Below are 20,335 nucleotides of genomic sequence, written 5' to 3'. Positions count from 1 at the left end.
TTGTATTCTATATTCGTGGATTCCACATGCATACGTGTGTGATGAGATTTTTAGTTTATTTTGGGTGGGTTTGGATGTGTTTAATTGCGGTTAGTGTAAAAAACAACGTTGGCGGTGAGATTAGATACTGTAGCGTGAGAGAAAAAGTAAACTAAATGTACTACAACGTACCCCACCACCCATCCAAATCCACCCTTTTAAGTGTTTTATTGAATTCCTGTCACGTAATTATAAAATTACTAAAATACAATCTCATATATAAATTAAGTTATATTTTTACAATGACTTTTTGTTATATTTTTGAACAATTTCATTATAAGTTCTGATCATATATACATATTTAGTACAATACCTAAAACTATTTATAGTCTCTCTTCTATCCATAAATAAAAAAATAATGCGCTTCAGCGCACTAAAACCCACGTCTTTATAAATTGATAATGTTGATGTTAATCACCAACACCACGCATGATAAATAAATAATTTTATCACTATAATCAAAATATCACTTGATTTTTAGGTAATTTTTAAATAAATAAATTATTCATTAATTAATTTTTTCTATGCCATAATCTTATTTTTTTAAAAAAAAATTATATTTGATAATTACATAAAATTTTGACTACCTGACTTGAATTTTAAACAAAGGCAAAATTATTCCACAAAACTCGAAATTAAAAATTTTATTTTAAAGACATCAAACACCAACTCGAAATAATAACACGTCTTCTCCTCCTCGAATCTCCCATGAAATTTAAAAAAAAACACACTAAAATATAAAACCCACAACAAAAAGCTAGGACCCATTTAATAGTATAATATAAAATATTATCTGTTTCCATTTTTTTGCAGAAAAATAATTATATTAATAAGTAGAAAAAGAAAGGGTGAAGGAATAGATAAAAAAAAAGAAAAGAGAGGCTTTTAAACACTCAACCAACCCCAAAACTTTCAGTCATGGATTCTTTTTTGGTGTGGCTGAATTTCAAGCCTCTTTTCTTGGTGGAAATATTTATTGATTTCTTTATTTTATTTTCACTACTATTTCTTTGTTCTAATTGTAGTGGGGTTTTTTTTTAATTGAAAGTTCCTTTTTTGTTGTGGTTTCAGGCTTAGAAAATTTGGGGTTTTGATTGTAATGTGGGTTTTGTGTTGAGTGCTTTCCTATTGCCATGGATTCCTCTTTTGAAGGTAAAGAAAAATTTGGGGTTTTTTTTTTGAGTGATATGTAATCTGGGTTTTAGTGCTTTCTTATTGCTTTAGCTATTATTTCTAAGGATTCCTCTTTTGAATGTAATTTTTTTTCCTTCTTTGGATTTTCTCAGTGATATGTAATCTGGGATATGAATTTTTTTTGGTTTCTCATTTATAGTTTATTTAAGGTCTTAAAGGTTAGATCTTTTGCATGCTGGTCAAATTGTTTCAGTTTTTATTTTTTAATTTTTTAATTTTTATTTTCACTTCAGTAAAGATTTTCTCTTTAAACTTAGTTTTCAGCTAAAAGATGCTTTTTAAAAAAAAAAAAATTTCCTTTTGTGGATATTTGGTACCATATTGTCTTTTTTGACATTTCTTCATCATATTTGATACATTAGTTTCTTACTAATTCACTTTGGTCAGCTGGTGGATGAATTTGACTGTTCATTTGCTTTCATTCATTGCATTATATTGATGTTATACTTGGCCTTCGGTTTATGTCGGAATACAGCTATGTGTTGGACATGAGTATGTTTGATTTTTTCCCCTGGAGAGTCACGTCTTCATACTCATGTTCGTTCACACTTATGTGTGTGTATGTATATGTGTATATATATATATCCTCTCCAAGGCATGTCCCCGTACTTGTGTCCGTGTGTGTATATATATATATATAGACAAAAGTGAATGGCAATAGGTTGTAAAAGGTCAAATAGCATTGTGTTCAATCCCTTCCTTGAATTGTGATGTTAGTAATCCACGGTGTTCGGTATAGTTTGGAATGTACTTTTTCTAATGCAAGTCAATTATGAGTTTTCCTGTTTTAGAACAGAGTGGATCGGAATTTACTTCGATTAATATAGATCATTCGACCTTCCTGAATGACTTCCATAATTGGTTGATAACACTGACTACGTATCGGCAATTCTCGAGTTCTTGTTGATTTTTTTTTTCTTGTTCTAAATTTGGTAATCTTGTCAGTATTGCCGTTGTTTTGTGTGAAGTGCATGACAAATTTCTTGTATTTTTCTGACATTTTGTCGAGTTGATATTAGTATTAGGATCTTTTGTCCCTTTCGGACTTTCTTGTGCTAACTCTTGTTAACTCGCAATTTTATGTTTTTCCTTTGGCTTTAGGAGTTGCGCTCGATCCATCAAAATGTAGTAAATTGAGCATGGATGAAAAGCGAGAACTCGTATATGAATTATCAAAGAGGACAAGTAGAGCCTCTGAAATGCTACAATCATGGAGCCGCCAAGAGATTTTACAAGTCCTATGTGCCGAGATGGGGAAGGAAAGGAAATATACCGGTTTGACTAAGCTTAAAATTATTGAAAACTTGTTGAAAATTGTAGCCGAAAAGAATTCAGGGGATCATGAAGGTGTGACGGATCCCGAATCACATTCATCCCTATCAAGTGGCTCGAGATTATCCAAAAGGCAAAGGAAAGCCGATTATCCTTCTCGACTTCCTATTCCAGTGAATGATCCTGTAATCCGTAATGGCGGCAATGACATGATTAATGCTATATATTGCAAAAACTCGGCTTGCAAAGCTACCTTGAGACAAGACGATACATTTTGCAAGAGGTGTTCGTGCTGCATCTGTTATAAGTTCGATGACAATAAGGATCCTAGTCTATGGTTAATTTGTAGTTCGGAGCCTCCTTTCCTGGGAAACTCTTGTGGCATGTCGTGTCATCTCGAGTGTGCTTTAAAACATGAAAAGTCCGGTATTGGTAAAGATAAACAACATGCTGTTCTTGATGGGAGCTTTTATTGTGTAGCATGTGGGAAAGTAAATGATTTGCTTGGGTAATTACTATAGACAAACCACCTATAATTACGTTTTTGTTTACTATTAATGTCTCGTTTATTCATTTAGGTGCTGGAGAAAACAACTTATGGCTGCAAAAGATACAAGGAGGGTCGACATTCTCTGTTATCGCGTTTCTTTAGGCCAGAAACTTCTTACTAGGACTGAAAAATATCGTAAGATTTCTGAGATTGTTGATGAAGCTGTTAAGTTGCTTGAAGCTGAGGTTGGTCCATTAACTGGTTTGCCCGTTAAGATAGGTAGGGGTATAGTCAATAGGCTTTCTTCGGGACCTGAAGTTCAAAAACTATGTTCTTTAGCTGTGGAATCACTGGACAAAATGCGTTTCGATACTATCTCACATTCGATACCAGGTAATATTTAGTTTGTAGAACTCTTAGCTAAACACGTTTTTGTGTGTAAACTCGTCTGACATTTTCAGCAGGTTCATGTTTGACTCCACCAGCAATAGTACGTTTTGAAGATGTTCGTCCGACTTCTGTTACTGTGATTGTGGGTACCGAAGGACCTTTAGTGAGCACTATTATCGCTTACACCTTATGGCATCGCAAGGCTCATGATCGGGATTACCCTGCTAAATCGACTTGTATCATGTTTGTGCCGAAGACCAGGTTTGTTGTCACGGGGCTAACTCCAGCTACGGAATATTATTTCAAAATCGTGTCATTTGATGGTACAAGAGAGTTCGGCCCGTGGGAAGTTCCGATTTCAACAAGCTGTAGTGTTGATGAAGGCCCGGGCTGCCCGATGATGGAGAGAAGCCAAAGCCCGGCAACCAATTGTAGCAGCCTTTCAAATCCTTCTTCAGTGGAGGACGAAACTAATAACATTACTCCGTACAGTGATCAGAATGACGACCGGGCAGACAATTACATTACGTATTGCAAGGACACAGATAAAATTGTTTCCACGAGTTTATCGAAAGGTACTATCAACTGCACTGTCCTTGGTGAAGATGGAATTCCGGAAGTTCCTATGTTGGGTGAGGAACGTGCAATGGAGATGGTTGGTCCGATTCTTGATTCCGATGCATTAATTGTTGAGAAAAATCCCACATCTGAGGACCGAATTACTGAGGAGACAAGCACCGATAATGGCTCTGACACCCTGGTTGAGACTGATACCGAGCATTTACCATTTGTCGGTTGTTCCGAAGCTGGGTTACCAATCACTCCCTGCAGGATGGAAATAATAAAAAACATACAAGGAAGAAGTGGAAGATCGAAGTCTAGCAACAAGGAAGCCGAGAATGGGACAGGGAAAGGAGAAGACCCTCAAGACGGAAGCACTTCAAAGAAGAAAACCGGAGAACGACAAGACGAGGAATGCATGGAAAACGGTCTCTCAGATACGGATTTCGAGCATTACGTGAAGGTAATCAGATGGTTAGAATGCAAAGGACATATCGAAAAGAACTTCAGACAGAAATTCCTCACCTGGTACAGCTTAAGAGCAACCCCGCAAGAAGTAAGGATCGTGAAAGTATTCGTTGATATCTTCATTTCCGATCCAGCATCTCTTGCGGAGCAGCTCGTGGACACATTCTCCGATTGTATCTCCAGCAAAGGATCATCCGTCGTACCGGCTGGCTTTTGCATGAAGCTTTGGCATTGACATGAACGGACTGTTGCCGAGTAGTGAGCTACATGTTTCCGAGTGCAAAACCGGATTAAAGTCGGTGTTCGGCAATAATTCTTTAGACCCACAACATTCTGGATTTAGTTGCTTTTGTCATTGTTATGATCATGTCAGAATTGCCAGAATCGTCTTTTTATCTTTTTACAAAAACACTGTTGGTTCATTCACCCAGGTTTTTAAAGTTATTTTCTAATGGTATTTACATTTCATGTTAATTGAGTTGCAAAAATTTTAACATATTCAATTTTTTATAGTAAAAAATAAATAAATTTAAACCGGTTTTTATGGTTCTATTGGTTTGATTGATTAAACTTTTGAAGAGGTCACTCGATTATGATTTTTTTTATTTACAAAATTATCACTTAACTATTACTCAGTTAGAAAAAGTTACAAAATAATCACTCAATTTTCTTGTATTTTTAGATTCAAATTAATCGAGTCGAATTTTTGAGTTTAGATCAGAATTCCCGGTCTAGTTCTCAATTATCTCTTTAAACCGGTCCGAAATAACGTAAAATAAGATCATCATCTCAATTGCCTGTATGCATATACATATGAATGAGAAACTTAAGCAACAAAATGATGCATTTTAATAACATGACAACAGATACAAGAACATGTCCACAGTTTATAGCAAATCTCAAATGCTAGAGAGATTAACTTGGTAACCCCAATACACAAACAAGCTCAGTTAGCTACTATAGTATAAGGAAGAACATAAGCACATACAATCCTGATCCGATCCCGAGACATCAAACGAAGTTCCCTTTTGAACCTGGACATCTTTCGACCACAAACAACAACCATCCTTACTCAGTGCAAGTTCTGCAGAAACAGCGAAATCCACGATATAACCTCGAGAAAGGATAACATTAGAAAATGTAAAAGGCAGGACGGTTCAGGGTCTTCATTACCGGGGACAAGAAGTATGCTACACACTCTGTATTTTGCTAGATATTTCTTTCACTTTTACACCTTCCTTTTCCTGCAATAAAACGATTTAAGACGTTAAATGATGTCGATATGCTAAGTATTGAGTAACTAAGTGAACTTAACATAGCGAAAATGATAATACGAACAGCTTTTTTTGCATTGGCACATCGATGTTACTTTCGTGCTGTGTCTGTGATATAACTAAAAGCAATGCACTGTAATAGGCTTAATGAACCTATAGACATTAAGTTGATAATGTAAAAGCATTGCAAACTATATATAGTTGTTAGGTCTAATTATAGCTTTAGTCCCTCTACTTTAATGTGATCCTCAAACTGAAAATACCGTTAAAGTGCTAACGATATTAACTGTTAATTCATAACAATGTTTATATTGTTAACAAATTCATGTAAATCCACTTCAACAGTTGACAGTGTTATCAATTTGGACCTACTAGTAATATTACAAAAGTAGATCAAATTATGCCAAATTAAAATAAAGGATGGAATCACAAATTTCAATATAGTATGGGAACTAAAACCATAATTAGACCCTTTTTCTTTTTTTGTTATATCTCTATTATAATACAATACATACCATTGTTTATAACAACAGAAACAAATTGCTTATAAGCTACTTCACAAAGTACCTTAAGAAATACTTTGATTTCATTTCACCAAACTACCAAACTTAAAGGAGCTTAAAAGTTGGTTCTAGTCCCTTTACTATGATGAAATTAGAGATTTAATCCAAATACTTTAATGTATCATGATTTGGTCCACTACTTTTATAATATAATATTATTAGTAGGTTCAAATTAATCACACAGTTAGGCCATGTGAAAATCCAATTAATCATATTCTATCAGTAATAAATTGATATGTTGAAATGCTTAAAACTGTTTCTAAAATTCTACTAATAGTCCTAATAGCAATATAAAAGTAAATGTCGCATTAAAGTAGAGGAGTTAAATCCTAAATTTCAACATAGTACAAGGACTAAAATTATAAATATACCAAAGTCATGACCCGGAAAAAACAAAAAAAATTTCCCGAGAAAATGCAACAACAAAAGGAATAATTTATAAACACTTACCAATCCCTTGCTCTCATAATAATCGTCCAATGCCCATTGATACTTGGACTGATTTAAGCCTAACCAACGAGCTAAATGGTCATCCAAGCTTGAATGAGCTACAAACAAACAAACAAAAACATTAACAAAGGAGAAAAAAATGAATTGTTTATGATTTAAACCCATAATTGAAAAAAAAAAGAGGAAAGAAAAAGTAGAGATACCGTTTTGGAGTTTGAAGGCAGCGTTTTTGAAGAAACCCAAAAATGAACCATCGGAAAGGGATTGGGAAGTAAGGAAAGACTTGTCGAACTGTTGGGGAGGTGGCTGGACAGGCGGCGGAGCAGAAGGATAAGGAGAAGGAGAAGGCGGCGCCGCCTTCTTGGGAGAGTGAAAAACAGGAGGGTCAGTTGGAGAAGGGGTTGACGAAGGGGTAACGAAGACGGTGTAAGGGCCGATCTTGCTGATCATCGGCGGTGGAATCGAAGGATCTTTTTTGATTGGCATTTTTTAGTGAAACAGTATTGAGAGAAAAAAGAGAAAAAGTAAAGCTTAGAAGCAGAGTGTCAGTGTCACGAAACCCAAATGGGGGAGAAGATGGATGCTGTTTGTCTTTAGTCTCTCTGTCATTCATTGTACTTTTATGCCTTTTTTTAAATATTATATTTATTATTCAGAAAAATAATCAATCTAAAGAATAATTTAGGGACTTGAGTTTTGTAGTTTATTTTAATTTGGTCCTTTAACTTTTTTTAGTCTTATTAGTTTTAGACTTGATATTTTTTAAATTTTGGTTTGTGATTATATGATACTTTTTTTTATTCATACCAGTCCCTAACATGGATTAAAATTGAAGAAAAAAATGTGAAATTTAAAAGTTAATGTGGATTAAAAAAAGATTAAAGACTAAATTGAATTTTTTATCAAATTTAGGGATTAAATGTTGATTTATCTCAATAATTATCTGAATAAAAGGTCAATTTTTCCTCTTTTCCGAAAAGAGACGATTAATTGTTTTTATTAGGAAAAGTTAACATAAAACGAATCTGTTCCAATCAGGTCCCAAAACAAAAAGCCAATTAAGAAATGATAATTTTAATCCATATCCAAAAGTGTTCGAAAAGAAACAGTGCGTTTACTAACTGTTATTATAAAAATAGCAGTGATGGTAAAATTAGATATTGTAATGATACTGTAATGTATGACAAAAAATAAGTTAAACTCGGCCTTGGACTTGTAAAACTCAAAACTTGAAATGATTCAAATAAATAATTCAAAAATTTGAAATCGAAATGAATTTAATTTAAATAATTAAACCCTTAATCAAAATTAACTCGAATTATTATCAAATTCAAATATCTTTTAACACTTAAATAATTTAAATTTTAAATTTTCATATTTATTCAATTTTAAGTTTGAATATAAAAATCAAATCATTTTATTATATATACGAACATATACAAAAATAAAAATAAAAAATTCAAATTTTATACAAGAATAAGACATTACAATCTCTAAAAGAAGACGTAAAAACACATAATTTGTAAAAGAAAACATAAATACAACATGAGCCTCAAATATAAACAATAAAACAGATATAAAACACAAACACGAAGATGAAACAGAAACTTTAATTTTATTTTAAATCGAGTCTGGGTTAAAATCAAACCAAATTTCAAATTGAAAAGACACCACCAAAGCTGGTTTCACAAAATAAAATACTAAAGCAACAGGTTTGGACCAAAAAGAAAAAGCAACAGGTTACTATAAACATGCAACATCCTTTTTTTTTTTTTAATTACAGAGCCTACAAATACTATAATATATAGCATATATATATATGAATAACCTAGCTTGTTTTCAGTCTGTCTGTATCAAATACTAGCATCCTAAGAAGCAAGAATAAACCATTGTCAGCATTGTTAGACAGTTCATACCAAACCTTACAAAAAAACCAAACATGTTTCAAGCCAACTCGTTTCTGAGTTCTGTCCTGGGCCAGCCAGCCGGACCGGAACAACCTCAGTACATGAACATGCTTCACGACCAGAAGAATGTTTTGTCAGGATAGTTACTTTCCAATGATGTTCAACAATCCAGTTCCTTCCCAGAATTTTAATCTCAACTTTGAGTCGCTCGTTTTTTGAGCTGAGACTCGTTTATAAACACGGGTTATATGCATCTGCAGATTCATCTTTCAGCCATGACAGTAACTTTATCAGATAGCAGAACTTGCTAATGATAGTTCATGGAGCTCGGTTAGCATCCACTCTTCGCCTGTTTGACCACCGAGTACGATAGCCCTTGTTCCACCGACAACACAAGTACTATGCCCCCAGGCAAACCTCGGGGGTCTCCCGGGCACATTTAGTATCCTCCATGTAGGTTTCTCATCGGTTGGATCCAGGAGATAAAGTTGGGAAGCAGAGTGAAGACCAGCGACAGACCCGCCAAAGATGAGAATTCTTCCACCGGGTAGGCTCACAGCAACATGGTCAAGTCTTGGAGGTGGAGCTACGCCCCCAGGGTTTCCAGCGCCAGGCATCCCACTCCCAGTTACACATCTCCAACAGGGTTCCTCCTCACTTAAATCCATTGTGAACACATCACTAGAACGAAACCGTAGAGGACCACTCTTAGCAAGACCTCCAAACATCAATATTTTCCGACCACCGTATACCGACAGTGTGTGACCCAAACGAGAAGGTGGGGTCCACGCTACGGGTATCTCTCTCCAGACAGGTTTCTCCATTGAAAGATCAAGCAGGAAAGTGTCACTAAGAAGTACTCCCGAATCTGCACAACCACCGGAAACTATGAGCTTGGTTCCATCAAGAGTGCAGGAGCTGTGCCATGATCTAGGTAGCGGAGGAGCCAATCCTGAGATCTCTCGCCAAGTCGGAGGCTTAGCATCCAAATCTAGCACGAAAACATCATTTAGCAGGCCCTGCCTTCCACAGCCACCAAATACCACCAGATGAGACCCATTCACGCAAGAAAGTGTATGACCCCAACGACCAGGTGGAGGAGAACTCACCTGGACATGTTGCCACTCCGGGTTACTGGAATTCAGATCCAATACAAAGGTGTCGTTCATCGGTTGCATATTTACTCCTTCACCACCGAAAAGTACAACTCGATTCCCGACAGCACAAGCACTAAAGTTGCACCGTGAAGGTTCAACAGCCCCTCCAACAGTAAGCTTCCTCCATGCAGCTGCTTCAAGAGTGGTCAACTCCCTTGCCAGCCTACCCCACCCAAGTCTCTTGGCACCAGGAACTGTCTCTAAAACACGAGTAGTCTCGTAACCCCATGCATTTTGACAGACCATCAGCCAAAGGTCCTCGTTTTTTGTCAGGTCATATAGCCGTCTACAGACAGAACCAACAGATGCAATATCTCTTGGAGTCAATCGTGATAGTATCTTGAGAGACAATACCTCATCGCTCAATTGCAATATCCCGCAAAACCCACGGTAGACATTTTGGTCCCCAACTACTCCAGGCCGAAACGCAGAACGGGTGGATGACTTCATAGACTCCTTTATTGAAGATCCAGGCACTGGACCTAGATCGATGTTCACTTCTGTGAAGATCTGGATTCCAATAACATGAGTGATTATATCATCATCTCCATAAATAGGAGTAAGACGCAATTTGTTCATCAAAGGAGACCCATCCTTTCTAAAGTTCAACAACTCTCCTTGGAACTCAATGCCCTCCTCAAGACATCTCCTTATTTCTGATACCACTGAGGAGTCTACCAAAGGATGCCGTCTTTTTGCAAATGGCCCTCTATACTGTAAGAAACGGCTGAAAAAAAATCACACAAATACCAGAACAACGCAGAACTTGTCAGAAGATGAATATTAAATATTAATTTTCTCTTTCTACAAGAAAATTTAAGGGTAACAAGGAGTATAATAATAAACAACTTTCATGATGATCTACAGTAGCTACGGCAATATATGAGAAGTGGGGTAAGTAGGCAATATACAAGAAGAAAAGGGGGCAGTAGGTGGTATAAGCTTTCAATTAAAAAAATGCTCTGAAACAAAAAAACATAGAAGGTTATCAGAGAACCTTTAAAAGACCTTCTAAAAACAGCATTACAAGGGAACATACAGTTATCACCTTTAACTCCACCCTTGTACAATTGTTCAGTTGTGACCCCAATAAGCATAAAACTACCAACACAAACAGACGTGCAACTTTAGAGGCCTCAGCATAACCAAGGAAAGCAGAAATTAACCAAATGCAAATGGTTCGTTAAGTAAACATTTAAAAGGAAAAATAGATTTAACACGGCAAAGACTAGGATATGCAAAAACAAAATAAAGATTCAAGATTAATAGCTCCAGATGCTTGCTGACAACTTCTACAAGGAAAAAGGAAGGCTCTGGTCAAGGGATGTGCAGCATCTCTAAAACTCATGGCCCAACTAGAAATTCCATCAGCTCCCAGGCTGACAAGTAAGAAGGCATTTTTTTTTTCAATTTTTCCAAGTCAGATAAATATAAAGTAGAGTCATTTAAAGCCTTCAAGTATCAAGCCAACAATTTCTGTTTTACAGTCCAAAACCAAAGCCAAACTCCAGTTCACCAAAAGGCTTTTCCAGGAGCTCCACACTATTTTGATGACAACAGGCTGACCAAATTTATAAAAAAATGTGTCTCGCCACATCAACACGATTCCTCAAGGAAGCATGAATTTGAGTCTCATCTGATACTACCAAGATAGTTATGAAGCAAGTAGAAATTGAGTCTCATCTAAGACTGCACAGATATTTTCATCATATTACATAAATTAAGACGTAAACTGAATTTCCTCAAATGTACTGCATCAAATCTATATGCTAAGCTGTAGAAGTCATAGTTATGGTCCCATTGACATATTCTGCTCACGTCTCCCTTCAGAAAAGCTTCAACATATAAACATATAGGCATAAAAATGACAATGTAGAACGTTAGTTCTATTGATAAGCTTCCAAACATCCTATCCAAATTTGTAACCACCATAGTTCAAGGAGCTAAACTTTAGTGCAGCATTCAAACGAAACACCAGAGCTTTTTTGGGTGCTTTTAGAGAGCACTTCTGAAATAGAGGAAGATATCATCTAACTTTCCAAAGAGAATTGTATAGCATGGAAACATTCCTCATCCCATCATTGTACTAATTGCTGGTATATTGGGTAAAAAGTCAATAGTCAATATAATATGAGATTTAGTTTACAAATATCAGAAACATTTTAACAATGATAAAGCATTTCAAAATTCTTTTGGGTTGGTATGATTCAGGAATGTATCCCACTTAAAGAATGATTATTCATAAACACAAACACTTGATTATGATACCACAACATCAAGAGGTAGCTTCTTCTGAAAGTAACAACAGGAAACAAAATATAAAACTGAAGATGCCCTCTTAAGAAGGAACCTTACTGTCAGCATGTAGAATAAATTTGAAGCTAGAAAGTCTAATACAATCAAGTTGGAAGTATGAGACCAATATATAGATAAATCAACAAGATATTTACAGCCACCCCCTTGATACAAGCTTCCAACCCCAAATCACAGTATCACGAACATAAAACTAGTAATATGCCAACCACACAGACCCTTCTGTCAAAAAACTACAGTACACTTCTCAAGCAAAATCCTACTGACAAACTAAACAAGAACCCACACACGAAAGATTCAATCAAGATCCAGATCCCTTTTCTAGTGTATGCTAGCCTGCTCCACTAGAACTAAAACATCTCATCCTGTTGGCGATCCTTCGTACAGACAGGTGACAGCATCTAGGGTTCCTCAAACAATGTGATATCTCACACCGGGTAAATCCTTAACCCTCCCTCTCTTACTAAGACTACAGAATGTTCTGGTGAATTATGGCCGATACCAGGTCTATAAGGAACTCAAAGTTCACACCAAAAAAATCCCCTGCAGCAGAGTACTTTCTAGTTAATATCCACTTTGTAGCATACTCCCCACTAAACACACTATTTTAAGGAAATCAATTCCAGCATTTTTAATTTTGCAGTTGTTCAGGTAGATAATATGGGGCTTCACTGCACCCTCAATATCATGTACCTGTTGAGGTAAGTTCACTCGGATTCGATAGTAAGTTTACAAGTGTGTCTAGACGAGTGTGCTCAACTTTCTTTAAGTTTTTCCATGTATATGGAGAGTCATATCCCCATGCCCATATCCAAATGTATGAACTTCAAGCAAAATGAAGAATTGGAGCAACATAAATGTTTAGTCTGCATGAAACATTAAACAATTTCTTAACCAAAAAACAAAAACCCCTTGAATATAAGCTTCAAAAAGGGATTCCCAGATCTAAATTCATTAAACTGCAAAGTAAATTCGCTTGTTCTCGTTGCACAAAAACATGTTAACATGAAAACTAATACTTCCTATCTTGAATAATTTCAACAATCTTTATCACATAACTAAATTCCCATCCAAAGGATGGTAATTGAAGAAAAAAAAAAGAAAAACCCAATAAGGGGTTTCCATTATCCCCTAAAGTCCATGACACAGACCTAATAACACATTGTAATCTACTCCCATTTTATACAGTACTAAAAAAACAAAACCCTAAACCAAACACCATTCAAAATGTCAGCTAAAATACGGAGGAAAACAAAAGCAATAAAGAACTAACCAATTGCGACCAATAACCTCTTCAGCACGATACCCAGTAACCATCTCGAAGATGGTGTTGATATAAACGATGGGGTGGTCGGGTTCGATAGCATCGGTGACAACAAAGCCACAAGGAGCCGTTTGCAGCAAATTCTGGACAGGGAAAGGAAGTGGGTCTCCATCGTTAAAGACGAAGCCTTCGTCTTCATCCCCACTCAGATCGGAATTACTATCCCACTCCATCAACACGTATATCTCTCTGTAATCTAAGAAAGCTTGAAACCAGGTGGAAAACCCATGGAAACTGATGAAAAGAAACAAAAGGGAAAACGAAAGAGATGATAAAGAGATAAAGAGAAAAGGGTTTCAATGAGGAAGAGAAGAGATAATTTGAGTGGTGAACAATGTTTTGGGGGAATTTTTAAGGTAAAGGCCAAAGGGAGAAAGGAAAATGGGAGAGAAAGAGTAGGTTGTACATAATATTTTGTGCACTCTCTCCTCCGTCACCGCCTTTCTTTTATTGCTTTCGGTCAAAAAATCTGCTATAACTTTTTCCAAAAAAAATCCAGTGATTAATTTTTATTATGGGTAAATTTCACTTAAGGTCACTAAACTATTAATAAGTTTATATTTTGGTCACTAAACTATTTGAAAATTCTTCATTTAAGTCACTGGGCTGTTAAAATTATTATTGTATGATCTTCTCTATTTGTACCGTCTGCACCAATTGAAAGCTTTCATTTTCCTTCTCTTCTAAAATTCAGTTTTTTATTTTCATGAAACAAGTTTGAATGCACAAATCTGCAAACCAAAATCTAAATAGCTTTTTTTTTTCGACACTAAATTTCAGACCAACTTGGATATAAGGTATATAATTCTACTCATCGATGGGTACTAATTCACCGTATCGACTGTCGAATCACCATTTGGAGCTCACTGGCCAAACTTTAAAAAAAACTTAATAGTTTAATGATTTAAATAAAAATTTTCGAATAGTTCAGTGAAATAAATGAAAACTCTCAAATAGTTCAATGATCATTTTGTAGTTTTTTGAAGTTGAGTTATCAAAATATAAATGCGCTTGTACTTTTCGAACGAATAACTTAAATTTGACGTGTTAAAAAGATAAATTGTACTAATAATATTTAGGATGCTTATTTCTTTTCTTACTAGATTCAAACTATCTAGAGCTTTCCTTGGATCGAGCCAAGCTAGGCCACGACCCGATTCCAAAAAAATTAAAGTCTAGGTTCGTTCTCGAGTTGGCTTGACCCATAACCCGTTCCGTTGTTCACAGTATTAATAAAAAATATATATTTTATATTAGTATTTATATGTTTCACATTTTAATTCAAAAATACATTTAAATCAAATTCAAAGCAGGTCTAAGTCGATTCAAAAAAACAAAATATTGTTCAAACTTTGCAGGTCAACAACTTTAAAACCAGCTATAAAAGTAAGTACACATGTATTTACCATTTGATTCGTGTGTTAAATATGTTTCACATTAGATTTGAGTTCACATTTTAAGCTCAAGCTAATAATGATTAAGTCAATATAGAGACCCAATTGATAAAATATTGATATTTTAAATATTTAATTAAAATATTTTAAAGTTTAAAGATCAATTTAAAATCTAAAACATAAGTTGAGGATGTCTTATGCAATTAATTTATTCTTTAAAAACATAAAATCTCGTATGAACCATTAATTTTAAGGTCTTACCTGGATAGGCTGGACCTGCCATGGGTATAGTTCTACCTTTAAATGGTTTAAATGAAATATTTATTTGCAATTTCAAAATATGGCCAATTTCCTTTAAATCGGATCGGATTAGTGGTTAAACCGATTATGTTATCGGTTCGTTAGTGAAATATTATTAAAAGTTTTAAAAATTAATAAAAAATTCAGTTCAATCGCTCAATTCAACTGGCCTATACTGGTTTCCTGATCAACCGTTTCAAGACCTCTTTTCGAATTGATATCTTGAACAATTCTTGATCCAATCGATTGATCTAATTCGGTTCTAATAATATTGATAACTTCATCTATATAATTTCATCTATATAATTAAAAATTAAGAAAAAAAATTAAAAAAGTAAATGTTGAAAGAATAATTTGATTATTTAATTATTAAATAAATTACTATAAACAAAATATTTGATATTTTCTTCGATCTTCATATTTCCAACTCTGACAGGATAAGGGTGTCGGCCCACTTCTACGAATCGAGGCATAGCATTTCATGGACCTTTTCTTACATGTTATTGGGAAAAAAATCTAAGAGCATCGAAATGCAAAAAGAATAAATAGATATTAAAAAAATAATGATTGATGTAGATCGAGTATTAATTTGATTGGTATGAGTATTGTTGCTGGTGCAGAATGACATGAGTTCGAGTACGTTGAATCGCGTTATCCTCATATTTATGGATAGTTTTAGGCAAACCCTATATTGAAATTATTCAAAAAAAAAATCAATAATTCATGCTTCGTATCATTTCTTTTGTAATTTATCATACATGCACAAAATCACGTTTCTGGTCATTTAGTTTTAAAAAGTTATAAGAAGGTCACTGGATTAATCGATAATTTTTTATTTACATCATTAGACTGTTAAAATCGTTGTTGTATTGAATTTTCCATTAACACCACTTGCATCAATCAAAACCTCTTCTTTTCCTTCTTTTACACAGTTTATTTTTTTTCATGAAATAACTGTGTATATAATGAATCTACAAACTAAAATCTAAATAAATTTTTTTTCTGATCTTAGAGACTGGTTGTTAGATCATCTTGGATCGAAGGTATGTTCTATGTCAATTTATCATTTGGAGCTAGCTAACTAGACTTTACAAAAAAAAAAACTCAATGACTTGAATAAAAAAACATTCGAATAATTTAGTGACTTAAATGAAAACCTTCAAATAGTTCAGTAATTATTTTATAACTTTTTAAAATTGACTAACTAAAATATAAACTTACTAATATTCTTGTGACTCTAAATGTAATTTACTCTATTATTATTTATTTTTTATAATAAAATTCATCCGAATTAAACCTGGTCGAAGATGAAAAAACTCACACCCAAACCTGAGTTGGGTCAAGTAAGCTCTTGACTAGTCTAGTTATAACACATAATGTAATTTTCTATTTAGACTCTTTTATAATTTATAAAATTTTAAATTAATAATGATAAAATTGTACTTTAACCTTTCAAAAATTAATAAAATTTAATTTAATCTTTTTAAAAATTATTAAAATATAAATTATTAAAATAATAAAATTATATTTTTATCATCGTAAAAATAAATAAAATAATTCCGCTTCTGCCCTAAACTAAAGTGTCTTTGTGAAACTCAAAAACTAATCTTAATCCACTTTAATGGCTGACCATTATCAATAAGACAGATTGTCATTGCCACGTCACTTGGTACATTGCAGTCTATGCATCAAAAGAAAAAAAAAATTCACCTTACAAAATCAATTGGGCACTTGTTTACCTCCATTTATGGAGGGTGAAATTGCTTAATAAGTCCTTTTATTATAGAGTCTAGAAGTAAATATAATTGATTTCGCATCGATTCCAATTATATCAGTTGGTACCGTTATAGTAATAAGCTGAAACAATTACTTTTCTTTTCTGCATCGATATAAACTTTGATTTGTACCGGTTTCGATCTGACCAATTCTAATTACACTGATTGGAACGTTACAGCACCAACTAGAGCATGAATAATGTTAAAAATACATAAAAATATTATTTAACCAACTTTAATATTTTTATTAATCAATTTTAAATTTAAAATTTAACCAAAGTAAGGAAACAACTTTAAAATTTTAAGTAGAAAATTAATGAATAATAAAAAATAAAAAATTTATATAACAAATAAACTAAATAAAACAGAAAAAGATAATTTTTAAATGCTTTTTCAGCACAACATTTATGTATGTTTTTGTTAAATTTTTGTTTTATATATTAAGTATGAGATGAACTTATTACAGATTATTTTTAAATAATGGCGTGGATAAATTTGTTGTTTAATGTGTGGGATAATTCTTTTCCATGTTTATTTTAGATTTTTTAAATGATGAAATTTTATTTATAAAGTTTATTGATGGGTATTTTATACAATTAATTAATATTTTTATATTTGAAATTATTTAATCTAATTCATTTGATATATTAAATATTTTTAAAATATCAATAAATCCGAAACAATACATTGGAACAGATCGGTATCGATACGTATAAGTTCTAGTAGAAAAAGGTCACCCACCAGTATCGTACTAACTACTTTGGTCTAAATTAAATTAATCTTTCAACTATTAAATAAATCAATTTAATCATTGTACTATTAAAAAGAATCAAACAACGTTAAATTGTAATACAGATAAAAAAAAGACATAAAAATTGTTATTTTTCATTTGCAGCTCAACTTCAAACATCCGTTTGAAAACCATACAAACTTTCAAAATATTATCTGTTTTTAAACAATAAATGGCATTTTTAGATAAAAATATCATGGAAATCCCTATATTAGGAGTCAAATTGTTATTTACCCCATTTACTCAAAAAATGAGTAAACTAATCATTGTATGTGAAATAAAAGAGCAAATTAGTCCCTTTAGTTAAAATTTGCATCCGTTTTTACTATTGAAAACAGGTGCGACTTACAGAATAATCGAACAAATATACTTAGAGTATCACGTGTGTCTCATACCAACATACATGGACTACGTTTTTTTACAGTAGAAATAGATAAAACTTTTAAGAACCAGTTTACTCTTTGATCTAATATACAATCTAATTCCTAGTACGACCTCTACGATATTTTTATCCATTTTTCTATTCAACAAATTGATTCATTTAATAATAAAATGAATAATAATTTGATAAATTTGTTATAATGTGCTCCCACCATTTCCAAAGTAGTAGAAAGGCCAGTCTCCTTTATTAGCTCAAACATGGAGAGACTGCCTTTTATGTACATACCAGAGCCCGGACACAAATGCAGAACAGTCGTGCAACGGTATAAGCTCGAACTTTCAAGCGAATATTCCCCATACAGGAATAAAATCAAACAGTTTCACTGCAATTACATGGTGCTTAACATTACCAGACCAAACGCCCGAAATTAGCCAATGGAGTAACAAGAGAACACTTTCCCTATCCACAGAAAGGTCTAAAGCTTTCAACAAACTAAACATACCAATTCGAAGCAGCTCCAACTTCAAACAGAATCAAATAAATCACGCTCAAACAAGAAACCCATCTCTCGATTTGACCTTCTCCACTGTTAATCAAATTGAAAGAACTGGAACGTGATTGGGGGTTCCTCGCAATGAACTTTCACCGTGAAATTTCAAAGTAGAATCCAATGAAACCGGTCCAGTTGTTGTGAAGAAAAGGTGGTGCTGAGCTGAATCTTGATTAGCTTATTTGACTGTGTTGGGACAAGCAAAAATAAAAAGGGTTTGCCAGTCATATTTGATTAGCTTATTTGACTGGTATGCCACTATGCATTCAATTTATTCAATATATTGGTATGTCAAACAATTGATACATCAATAGGATAAGGCTTGAAGTAATAAATTTCTTTTTTTGGGTAGAAAATAACCAATATTAAGCGAATACATCAAAAATAATTAAACTCATACGAAGAGAGTATTATCCGATAACAAAATTTCTTGACCTAAGAAGTATTTCAATTTTATACTCTAAAGACACTAGTGGTAAATGACATCAGGTAATCTTTTTTTTTCTACGTGTAATTATCTCTAATGAATTATTGGATTTAAATTTTTTTCCTTTTTTGGTAAAATGGGTTTAAATTTCTAAATTTAGAATTACTTCTTCTTTTTTCTCTAAATTTATTATACACCCAATTTGATAGGTGATAACAGCGACGTACATGTATTGAGTCTTTAGCCCCAATTACTCAATAAATATAAGAAACAAGACCATATTTAAATTCGCTTAATAGCTTTTTCTCGACCAAATCCACTCTGCATTATCAATTATATGAATTATCAAGTCATTGGTTTTCTTTTTCAACATGCCGTTAAACTCTTAATTAACTAGTAAAATAAAATAAAATTGAACTTCATTGACAATAAGAGAGAACTATAGAATAAGAAAGAAGAGACAAGAAAAAAAAACAATGGTCCAATTTGGACAAAATTTAATGCTCGACGAAATCGATCAAATTTGGCTTTGGTGTGCTAAATTTTAAATTAATGGAAGGCTTTTTTATTTTTATTTTTTGAAAAATCAAACTAATATTACTATTTGCAAATAATATTTATAATCAATAATTACTTATAAATACCAATTAAGTAATTTTCAAAATAAACACTATTTTACGAATCATATAACTCGATGCTCCTTAAGTAGGGTATGAGGTTTGAGCCATGTAAACAAGAAAAACAAAACAATCTTTAGAACCAGATTAATAGTTGAATCGATCGAGCCACTGATTTGTAGGTTCAATTAGTTCGATTAAATAAATCATTAAAGATCCATAAGAAATAAAAAAAATGGTGGTCAATTTGTTTGTACCAATTCCCGAATCAATTGATCTAATGTCTTTCTCTGATTGATTCTCTCGATCCGATTCGATTTAAACAATTATGATTTTGCCCTATTTTGGAATTCAATCTATTTCCACTTCAAATTTAATTGCGGCTATCTCAAAGCTGGAAGAAAACATTTGATGAGCCATTGATGGGATTGATGTTAATAATAATTGAAAATAAAATTACAAAAGTTGACTTCTGATGCCTTAATCATGATAAAGATTAAGGTTAATAATAATAACAAAAGAGATTAGTTCTGCTTTTTCTTTTTTAAATCGATCAAACAAAAAATAAGACTTTCAGGGGGTGACAAAATGTAAAATTTATCATTTAAGTCCTTTAAAACTTTTAAAATTTTAAATTAATAAAGATAAAATTATGCTTTGATTCCCTTAATAATAGATAAAATTATAAAGATATAGAC

General features: G+C 33.2%; 3 protein-coding genes across 5 annotated transcripts; 1 reads left to right on the top strand and 2 right to left on the bottom strand.

The window, feature by feature from the left end:
* The first annotated feature begins 805 nt into the window (after positions 1-805).
* Positions 806-4,888, top strand: LOC107919514 (VIN3-like protein 2). 3 transcript variants are annotated; one of them, XM_016848963.2, is made up of 5 exons: positions 806-1,002; positions 1,111-1,191; positions 2,335-3,013; positions 3,084-3,388; positions 3,460-4,888. In XM_016848963.2, exons 2-5 carry the CDS (start codon positions 1,173-1,175, stop codon positions 4,647-4,649), a joined length of 2,193 nt encoding a protein of 730 aa, XP_016704452.1. In that variant the 5' UTR covers positions 806-1,002; positions 1,111-1,172; the 3' UTR covers positions 4,650-4,888. The 3 variants fall into 3 exon arrangements, with proteins under 3 accessions (XP_016704452.1, XP_016704453.1, XP_016704450.1); XM_016848964.2 differs by having other exon boundaries at positions 845-1,002; positions 3,481-4,888; XM_016848961.2 differs by having other exon boundaries at positions 845-1,002; positions 3,457-4,888.
* A 352-nt stretch (positions 4,889-5,240) lies between these two features.
* LOC107919515 (wiskott-Aldrich syndrome protein family member 2) lies at positions 5,241-7,323 on the bottom strand. Its single transcript, XM_016848966.2, has 4 exons — positions 6,905-7,323; positions 6,702-6,799; positions 5,588-5,658; positions 5,241-5,498 (listed from the first exon to the last, which is right to left on the bottom strand). Exons 1-3 carry the CDS (start codon positions 7,185-7,187, stop codon positions 5,605-5,607), a joined length of 435 nt encoding a protein of 144 aa, XP_016704455.2. The 5' UTR covers positions 7,188-7,323; the 3' UTR covers positions 5,241-5,498; positions 5,588-5,604.
* Positions 7,324-8,337: 1,014 nt separating this feature from the next.
* On the bottom strand, positions 8,338-13,888 carry LOC107919516 (adagio protein 1). Its single transcript, XM_016848967.2, has 2 exons — positions 13,352-13,888; positions 8,338-10,492 (listed from the first exon to the last, which is right to left on the bottom strand). Exons 1-2 carry the CDS (start codon positions 13,573-13,575, stop codon positions 8,899-8,901), a joined length of 1,818 nt encoding a protein of 605 aa, XP_016704456.1. The 5' UTR covers positions 13,576-13,888; the 3' UTR covers positions 8,338-8,898.
* Positions 13,889-20,335: the final 6,447 nt, after the last annotated feature.

The sequence above is a fragment of the Gossypium hirsutum genome, chromosome D08 (assembly GCF_007990345.1).
Source record: "Gossypium hirsutum isolate 1008001.06 chromosome D08, Gossypium_hirsutum_v2.1, whole genome shotgun sequence".
NCBI classification, from domain to species: domain Eukaryota; kingdom Viridiplantae; phylum Streptophyta; class Magnoliopsida; order Malvales; family Malvaceae; genus Gossypium; species Gossypium hirsutum.
This window is presented reverse-complemented; position numbering and strand designations above follow the sequence as displayed.